A 10,051-nucleotide genomic window follows, 5' to 3' on the forward strand; every position below is an offset into this window, starting at 1 on the left:
AAAAAAAAAAAAAAAAGGAAAGAAGGACCCAGGGTCAGAGTTCAGGGCCCACAACCAGAAAAAAAAAAAAAAAGGAAAGAAAATTGTAACCCCTCTGTACAGTATTTTCACAATAAAAATCTTATTAAAAATAAACAACAAAAATAAATATTTAAGATTTTAGGGTGAAAAAAGGAACTATGTGTTTCCCAACAAATAGCATAATATTTCTCTTTCTATCAGATGATTAAAACCCCATGATCAAGCTGCATTGTACTCATACACTGGTATGCTGAATAAAACTCCTTTGTATAACTATGTATAGATAATATGAATGCAAATAAACATCTAAATTTGATTTAAAAAAAAAAAAAGAAAATGACCAGAGTGGGGAAAGGCTCATGTTTTGAAAGTGCAGGCAGGAAGCTGGGCGCCAGTGGCTCACACCTGTAATCCTAGCTACTCAGGAGGCTGAGATCTGAGGATCACCATTCAAAGCCAGCCCTGGCAGGAAAGTTTGCGAGACTCTTACCTCCAATAAAAACCACTAGAAAACCAGAAGTGGTGCTGTAGCTCAAGCGGTAGAGCATTTGCCTTGAGCTGAAGAGTGCAGGGACAGCGTTCAAGCGTGGTGATCAAGCTCTACCACTGATGAGAGAGAGAATGCAGAGAAATAAGGGTTGCACCTAAAGATCTAGCTGGTAATCCGTAGATGCTGCTATCATGTAGTATAGTGAATAAGACTTGAATGATAGCAGGTTTCATATGGTGGAAATCAAGATTTCCATTTTAGCCATGGCCAGATTCATGGTTTTCATTACATCTTTAATTGTAAATGAAATGAGGCCACTGGAATTATGTTTGACATTCAGTGGGGAGGATTTTATTTGCAATACATTCCCACCTAGAAAAAGATGAACACTTTTCATTTCTCTGGCATTTGCCTTTCCTTCCCATTCACATTTTGCACCTGCTTTTTATGTTTCTCTATCATCAAGAGCCATCTGCAAGTTCATTTAAAGACTAAAACAAGCACTAAGCATTAGGGACAGTTTCATCTCCTCACCTGAAGTCACATGGTCAAGAAGGAGGAGTCCTGAGGGGAATTTCTACCTGGCCACACTTTGGGGCAAGCAGAGTTGGCAGTGGCATGGCAGGGAAAGCAGGGGAGAGCAGCAGCCATGGAAGGCAAACGCTTAAACAGTATCTGTTTCCACACTGAGGACTCTGCCCTGGTGTAGACGTAGGACATCAAGGTAGATCAATGTGAACTGTGGTAATGTTAATTTCTAATACCTCTTATAAAATCATATGCTTGAGCTGGGAAGCATCTATAGAAAGTTAAAGAACAGATTTTAATACCTATGTGTGCTGATTCAACAGATTTCCTCTCAGAAGCCTGAGGGGAGAAAAATATATTGTAAATGAGAAATCTTCCCTTATCTGCATTATAAAGGAAAGGGTAAAATTATTCCTTAGTATAAGGGGAAAATATGAAATCATTTCTTGATCAGAAACTTATAGACAGATTAAACATCATAGAAAGATTAAACAGCAGATGAAGAATTGGAAGCATTTCTTTCTTACTAGTAAACAGATGTGACCAACTTGACTGTCTTCTTCGTGATGAACATGTAAATTATTCCACGATTGCCTTTTATAGACAATCGTGTAGAGAGTGTTTGTATGACTAGCCTGTCAAACATGGATGTAAATAGATAAAGGATAAAATTATAGAAATGAATTAAAAAAAATATTTTGTTCTTGAAGATGGAGGGTTTAGGAAGGACTCAGATTTTTCCAACCATTGATAACTCTTCTAATGTCATACATTAAAATTATCTAAGGATTTTTTTACTTAAAACTTTTATATGGGAGGATGACATTCATCAAGATTCATTATATTCATAAACTATGTTGTTGAACTCCTTGGTACAACTACTTAAAATAATAGGAAAATTAAATAATGACAAAAATTTTTAAAGACTTTGATGAAGCAGAAGGATTTCTATCCCTTCCTAGATTTAGCTAAGCATGGGGAGGCTGTAGTAATCATAAAAATTATTCAGGAATTCACAGCATGAAATTTGCTGTAATTTTAAAAAGATTTTCCCTTTTGTTTTTTTAATCAGTACTATTAAATGACATTTTTTATTATATTAGTGGCGTTATTTGCCTACTGTTAGACAGTAGGCAAATAACGCCACTAATAAGTCTGTCAAAATAAATATTCATTTCTCTGCTCAGATATTTTAGAACTTAATTGATATATGAGAGGCTGCATCAGATTTTAGAAAACTATTTTTCTTTTTTTCAAATTGAATCAATAATAGAACTGAGGCTTAAATTATTGTTTTTAATTTGCAGAAAAACATGAAGTCACTTTCAAAACAACTATTTTTTTATATTTTTAGTTTAAAGATATTGTACAGAGGGGTTACAGTTACATGAGTAAGGTAATGAGTACATTTCCTATTGAGCATTGTTACCCCCTCCTTTGTTTTTCCCCCACCTCCCCTTCTCTCTCCACCTCTCCAACTCTTCCCTCCCTCCCCTCAAGTTGTAAAGTTCGTTTTCAACATAGAGACTTGTACATCTCATTGTTACAATGGGTCAACCTGTGTCCTTGTTTGAACATTTTCAAAACTACTATTTTAACCAGAATTTTAATCAGCTAGTCTTGTAAACATTATACGTTTGAATTATGGCCACAACTTAGAGTAATTTCTTCATAATCTTCAGGAAAACATTTCAAATGCATATGCCAACAGAAAGCAAAACTTCTTATTGTATGCCTATACAGAAAATAAAAGGGCAGAGGTGAGGCACCAGTTTGATATTTTCTTTCAACCAAATATCTTCCCCTAATATTTTTTGAGCTGATTGACATTTAAAAAAAAAAAACTTTCAAAGTTTTTTATGTTTACAGTGAGTTTGATATGAAGACATCACCAAAAACTTGGTCAGAAATCTATTACCTCCAAAAGCCCTCTTTGGGTGTGGGTGAGTGGGTGTAGGTGTGGTTTTGGATGTGCTGTGCATGTTGGTGATGATAATGGTGGTGATGATGATGATGATGATAATGGTGGTGACAATGTCATTAAGTCTACCTTCCTCTCAAACTTGTAAGTGCTAACCCAGCACCAGTGGCTGGTACCTATAATCCTAGCTACTAAGGAAGAGAGCTCAGAGGGTCAAAGTTTAAAGCCAGCCCAGACAGCAAAGTCCATTTGACTCCTATCTCCAGTTAATCACCAAAAAAGATGGAAGTGGAGCTGTGGCTCAAGAGCAGAGCACAGAAACTCAGGATCGGAGCCCAAACTATGAGTTTAGGCCAAATAGGAGGGCAGGGGGGGAAATGGACTTTTAAATGCCCAAAGTAGTACTGAATGAAGCCTTCTCTTGTTTTTGCCCTTCAGGTGGGAGATTGTCTTCATAGGTACCTCTGTGTGATGGGTAGCTCTGGCAGTGGTCCACTGGTCATCTAACCAATTGCTATAGGTTTTGGCAGCTCTGAGATGCTCACATGAGTCTAAGGGCATTGGATCTGTACAGAGCTAGTGAGTGACACTAATCTCCTTTCAAAAACAGATCCGTGTTTTAAATTACTTTCAGCAAACTCAATATGGTCTTTGGTATTACATAGATTTTAAAAAATCACATTTTGGGGCTGGGAATGTGGCTTAGTGGTAGAGTGCTTGCCTAGCAGGCATGAAGCCCTGGGTTCAATTCCTCAGTACCACATACACAGAAAAGGCTGGAAGTAGCTCTATGGCTCAAGTGGTAGAGTGCTAACCTTGAGCAAAGTAAGCTCAGGGACAGTACTCAGTCCCTAGGACTGACAAAAAAAATTTAAATTACATTTCATGTTCATCTGTCATTTAATTACTACCACATTCAGCTTAGATCCAAAACATGAGTCTAAGTTTTTAACGTAAAATCATGCTAACTAGTTACTGAATGTGATTTTTCATTCCTATATATGCCTTTTCATCATTAAACAATATATCTTTAGATATAGGACATGTTTTGGGTGTTAAGAGGGGAATGTAAATAGCTTGTCTGCTTTAAGATTTTTAAACTAGCTAGGAACGTGTGGCTCCCACCTGTAATCTTAGCTACTCAGGAGGCTGAGATCTGGGGATCACAGTTCAAACAAAGCCCGAGGAAGGAAAGTCTATGCGACTCTTCAATTAATTACCAGAAAACCAGAAGTGGAGTTGTGGCTCAAAATGGTAGAGTGCTAGCAAAACAGCTCAGGGACAGAGCCCAGGCCCTGCATTTAGGCCCCATGACTGACAAAAAAAGAAAAGTTTTTTTTTTTAGGCTAGCAACAAGGGAGAATACTAAACATTTATATTGAATGAATTTGATTTATTCTAATAATAATTTTGATAACTAAAATTTATTCAGGCACACTATGTTACAAGCACTATTCTGAGCCCCTTTTATTTATTACTAATCTGATTTTTCACTCCTAATCTGAGCACCTATATCTCCCTTTTTTATTTGAGAAAATGCTGAGTTCAGCAGTGTTTTGTATCTTTCTCTGTGGTCACATAGCTATGTAACGGGCAAAGAGAAGACAGAAGCATAAGTTCTTATCCTTCATGTTATACTGACTCACTGGAAGAAGTCCTCATACATGGTATTACAAATCAAACAAAAGAAATCTATATTTTCTAGTATCTCTCTTTGCACAAGAAGCACTTTAGAGGTTTCAAAATAAAGGTTATCCAGAAAATGAGTTTTTTATTTTAATATATATATATTTATTGTAAAGATACTGTAAGGAGGGGTTACTAATACATAAGTAAGGTAAAGAGCACATTTTTTATCGAACATTGTTACCCACTCCTTTGCTTTTCCCCTACCATCCCTTCCCTTCCACCTCCCCAAATCCTTCCTCCCCCACAAAGTTGTAAAGTTTGTTTTCAACATACTGTCTTATACATCTCATTGTTACAATGGATCAACTTGTTGTATCTTTATTTCAGCATTTTTTATTTCCCTTCCCCTCCACAAATTAAAAAAAATGTATATACAAATGCAGAGTACTTGCTTTGTATGTCCCTCTCCCATGGTATAACCCCTGCTTTCATTGTATTTGATGTTGGTTGTGGAGGGGAAGGGCAAAAACAAACCGTTTAAGTAGGGATACAGATGGACCCATTGCAACAATGAGATGTACAAGTTATGTCGAAAACGACCTTTACAACTTTGGCTGGGGAAGGGGGGGAAGGGAGATGGGAAAGGATGGGAAGGGGAAACAAAGGAGGAGGCAACAATGCTTGATAAGCAAGGTACTCATTACCTTGCCAACGTAATTGTAACCCCTCTGTATGGTACTTTCACAATAAAAAAAAATGCAGAGTACTGGAATCAAATACAGTGACAACAGGGGTTCTACCATGGGGAAGAACATACAAGAGAAACAAAAAAAAATCACATAGAGCATTATAAGTATATTAAAAACAAGAGTGACAAAGATAAAACCTTCATGTCCCTATCTTGGGGTTCAGGAAATAAGTTGTAAAATGTTTTCTTTTAAAAAAAAACTGATGGGGAGGGAGGATCGGATAAGGGGAGGTGGGGGGAGGATAGGAAGGGATGGGAAGGGGAAACAAAGAGGAGGCAACAATGCTTGATAAGAAATAAACTCGTTATCTTGCCCATGTAATTGTAAGTCCTCTGTTCGGTATTTTATTTACAATAAATAATAAATAAATAAACTGATATAAGGCAAATAATGTAAATGGCCAGAAGATTTTGGGAGCTAAGAACAAGGAGAACACAGGAGCCAAAGAATGCAGGTTGCAGGGCTCAGGTGGCTCACACCTGTAATCCTAGCTACTCAGGCACTTGAGCTCTGAGGGTTTGAAGCCAGCCTGGGCAGGAAAGTCCGTGAAATTTCTATCTTCAATTAACCACCTAAAAAGCTGAAAGTAGAGCTATGGTTCCAGTAGTAGAGCACTAGATTTGAGAAGAAGAAAAAATAAGCTAAGACAACACCCCCAGAACCTAAGTTCAAGCCCGAGGACCAGCGCACACAAAATAACAAAAAAAAAAAAGTGTTATTAAAAGAATGGAAAGCAGATGATAATTTTCAGTGTGTGGGAAACAAGCCTATTGATTTTTGTAATAGGATAAAGGTATGATAAGGATATAATGTGGATAATAAGCCTATTGAATTTTGTAATAGTATAAAGGCATGACAGGGATATAAACTGTAAACACTATCAGCAGCAGCTAGAAAAGAGATTATCTGAAGTATGGATTAAGATAGTGGTGCTGCATTTTTTAATTGCTTTGCATTAAAATTTCCAAGATTTAGTGATAAGAAACATTTAGGATGAGAAAAAAAACCTAAGGACAAATATCAGACCTCCTACTTAATAAGCTTGGTAATCAAAGATTCTATTCACTAAGGTATAGGAAAGCAGGAATTGTTTCTTTCACTCTGACAGTAGCTTACTTTTAAAAGTATATGCACTAACCAATAAAAGAATATATTCACTCTCATGCTAACTAGCTTCCTTAAAAAATATATCATAAGGTTATATCTTTTAGAACTATGTCAATTCCAAGGTTTCAAATTTGCATGTCACAAAATTTAGATTCTAGGTAAGAGTAAATTCTAAGCTTTAACAGACTGATATAACAGAATCTACAACAGATGCATTGCTTGACAGATATTTTCAACTTTTATCTCTTAGTATTTTTCCAGTATGATGTAATTTACTGACCTAATTGCTTCTTTTTTTTTTTAGTTCTATGTTTTAGCAGGTTATATTTAGAGAGCTCACATGAACAAATTATTTCTTCTTCTGATGTTCTTCTCCTCCTGCTACAATTACTTTCCTTTTCCTTCGCTTACTCCTCCTCTTCTCCATCTAGGGTACAGACTTTGAAGGACTATGGGTCAAAGCAACCACAGTGCTTTACATAATTTTATTCTGCTTGGCTTCTCTGACCATCCCAAACTGGAGAAGATCCTGTCAGGAGTCGTCGCCATCTTCTACTTTATTACATTAATGGGGAACACAGCTATCATTCTGGCCTCTCTCCTGGATTCTCATCTCCACACACCAATGTATTTTTTCCTCAGGAATTTATCTTTCCTAGACTTATGTTTCACAACCAGCATCGTCCCTCAGATGCTTGTGAACCTGTGGGGCCCTGAGAAGACAATCAGCTATGTGGGCTGTATCATCCAGCTCTATGTTTATATGTGGTTTGGTTCCATTGAGTGTCTTCTTTTGGCTGTCATGTCCTATGATCGTTTTACAGCCATTTGTAAGCCCTTGCATTATTTTATAATCATGAACCCACAACTATGTCTCAAGATGATTATCATGGTATGGAGTGTTAGTTTGGCCAATTCCGTAGTATTATGCAGTCTCACTGTGAATTTGCCTAGATGTGGAAACAACATTCTAGATCATTTCCTGTGTGAGCTGCCAGCCATGGTGAAGATTGCATGTGTAGACACCACCACAGTGGAAATGTCTGTTTTTGCCTTGGGCATTGTCATTGTCCTCACCCCCCTTGCCCTTATACTTATATCCTATGGCTACATTGCCAAAGCTGTGCTGAGAATGAAGTCAAAGGCAGGACGGCGCAAAGCAGTGAACACCTGTGGATCTCATCTCACAGTGGTGTCCATATTTTATGGAACTATTATCTACATGTACCTGCAACCAGGTAACAGTGCCTCCAAGGACCAGGGCAAGTTCCTCACCCTCTTTTACACCATTATCACACCAAGTCTCAACCCCCTCATCTATACTTTGAGGAATAAGGACATGAAAGATGCACTGAAGAAACTGGTGAGGGTTCACCAGGACTCTGCAAAGCTCAAGAGGACCTCGAAATCATAGAAAATATTAAGGAAATAAAGCAATGCTCTATGCTTTATAATTATCTTTCATTTTTACTGAAACAAATGACCCTCCAGTCACATAGATCAATATATATAATCTTACATACAATCAACCTGTGGGTACAAACAATATTAGAAACATTGTGTTAGATCTTTTATGCCTCCAATTATTTGTATGGCCTCAGGATATACAAATCACTAGGAAATTCTATATTTTCTGAGAATTGAACATACAGGAGTGTTAAACATAAACTTGAAAGAATTTAATTTATTCCACAGCCTGCTTTGGTTGTTTTGTTTCTTTATTTTAATGCTAATGCTCATATGTTACAAAATATAGACCTAAATGTTTTCATATTTGGTTTTTACAAAAATGAAATAATAAATGAACAAATTGAAATTAACAAAATGAAATAACAAATGAAATGAATGACTTTGTATATTAAATGTTTCATGATGTTTTCTAAACATTCCATATGTTTGATCTGATTGCGACAGTGTACTCTGTAATTGTCATAGGTCCATCTTAAACAATTCACTGTCTCTTATAAACTAGGCATAGTGATCTATACATGTAATCCCAATCTCCTAAGAGTTGGAGATTGGGAAGAGCAAGATTTGAGGTTAGTTTTGGCAAAACGTTAGCAAGACCTCATCTTAAAGTTAGTCTCATTCTTAAAGGTAGTTCATTCCTGTAATTCAAGCTAGTTAGGAGGCATTGATCCTCCTAAGTCACAGGTAGGGCCTCAGCAAAAGCACATGAGTCCTATCTAAAAAGTAACCTAAAATTACCAAGAGCCAAGGGTATAGTTTAAGTGGTAGAGTGCTTGCCTAACAAGCACAAGGTCCTCAATTCAAATCCCAGTGCTGCCAAAAGAAATAGTCTTTCATGAGGGTCTTTACTATTTAGGCCTATTACCACTTCATCATTATATAAAAGAGTAAGACATAAATTTCAGAGTTCTTATGGTGACAACAAAGTACTACTTATCTCATATTTATTCATGAGACTTTTATTCCACAATTGTCTCAACTTGAGTAGAAAGTAGAGATGACTAATTTGAGACCAGCTAGGTTTTTTACATAGACCTATGGAATTGTGGAGCTGGTAATATTTGCTTATAATGGAAGTTCATAAAATAAATGAATCACTTGTGATCCTTTTGCCTTGGTTTGGTATTGAGCTTTTACATAGAAATGTATTTTTTTGTCAGTCCTGGGGCTTGAACTCTGGGCCAGGGCACTGTTCCTCAGCTCTTCAGCTCAAGATGAGCACTCTACCATTTGAGCCACAGTGCCACTTCTGGTTTTCTGATGCTTTATTGGAGATAAGTCTTACGGGCTTTCTTGCCAGGGGTGGCTTTGAACCATGATCCTCAGTTCTCAGCCTTCTGAGTAGCTAGGATTACAGGTGTGAGCCATTGGCACCTGGCTAGAAATGTAATTGTTTAATTAAACGTATATTTTCTGTTAGCTGATACCCTTCTTTAAAAGACCACACTTTTAATTATTTTAGAAAATTTTCATTTTGTTAGGATACCTTGGTCAAATAGAAAAATAATATACTTTCTCCTTTATCACTCATAACTGGTGAAATGTGAAGAGTTGTTCAGTAAATAATCATTCATCGACCAGAAAACAGCACAATAATGGTTCACTTCAAATATGCTGAATGTGATATAGGATGCTGTTGATATCTTTACCTTCCACACTTCTTTTAAAGTTGTCTCCAAAATCACCAACCAATAAAGCTAGCCTACAGAAAAAATTCAAATTTTGTAGTCCTAATGTGTGATTAGTATTGCTACCCATCCCTACCATTATATTTGGAAAGTATGTTCTTACTCTAGTAAGATTGATAACAGATAATGATCATGGCACATTAATTAACTTCAAATAAATGAAGTTAGTTCATTCACTAATTTCAATAATCTAAGTCTAAAAACTATAATAGCTATGATGAACACTACAATGTATACTGGTAATTGTTTACCTGTGTTTGTCTAATTTTAGTTTCTTTTTGGTATAAGTCAAGTCTTTCCTGCATTTAGGATAAAAACTAAAGTAATATTTCCACTATGTGATTCCCCTTTTACTTACTTGAATAAAATGTATATAGTTAGATTATTATGTCAGTGATAATATCCTTTCAATATACTAAATTTCCATAAGTAGCACTTATGTGAGCTG

The 10,051-nt window shown here is 36.4% G+C and overlaps 1 protein-coding gene across 1 annotated transcript; it reads left to right on the plus strand.

Annotated features, from left to right (window-relative positions):
• The first annotated feature begins 6,896 nt into the window (after positions 1-6,896).
• On the plus strand, positions 6,897-7,859 carry LOC105996919 (olfactory receptor 2W1). Its single transcript, XM_013031159.1, has one exon. The coding sequence runs from the start codon at positions 6,897-6,899 to the stop codon at positions 7,857-7,859; it is 963 nt and encodes a 320-aa protein (XP_012886613.1).
• The last annotated feature ends 2,192 nt before the right edge of the window (positions 7,860-10,051 follow it).

The sequence above is a fragment of the Dipodomys ordii genome, unplaced genomic scaffold (assembly GCF_000151885.1).
Source record: "Dipodomys ordii isolate 6190 unplaced genomic scaffold, Dord_2.0 Scaffold138, whole genome shotgun sequence".
NCBI lineage: Eukaryota > Metazoa > Chordata > Mammalia > Rodentia > Heteromyidae > Dipodomys > Dipodomys ordii.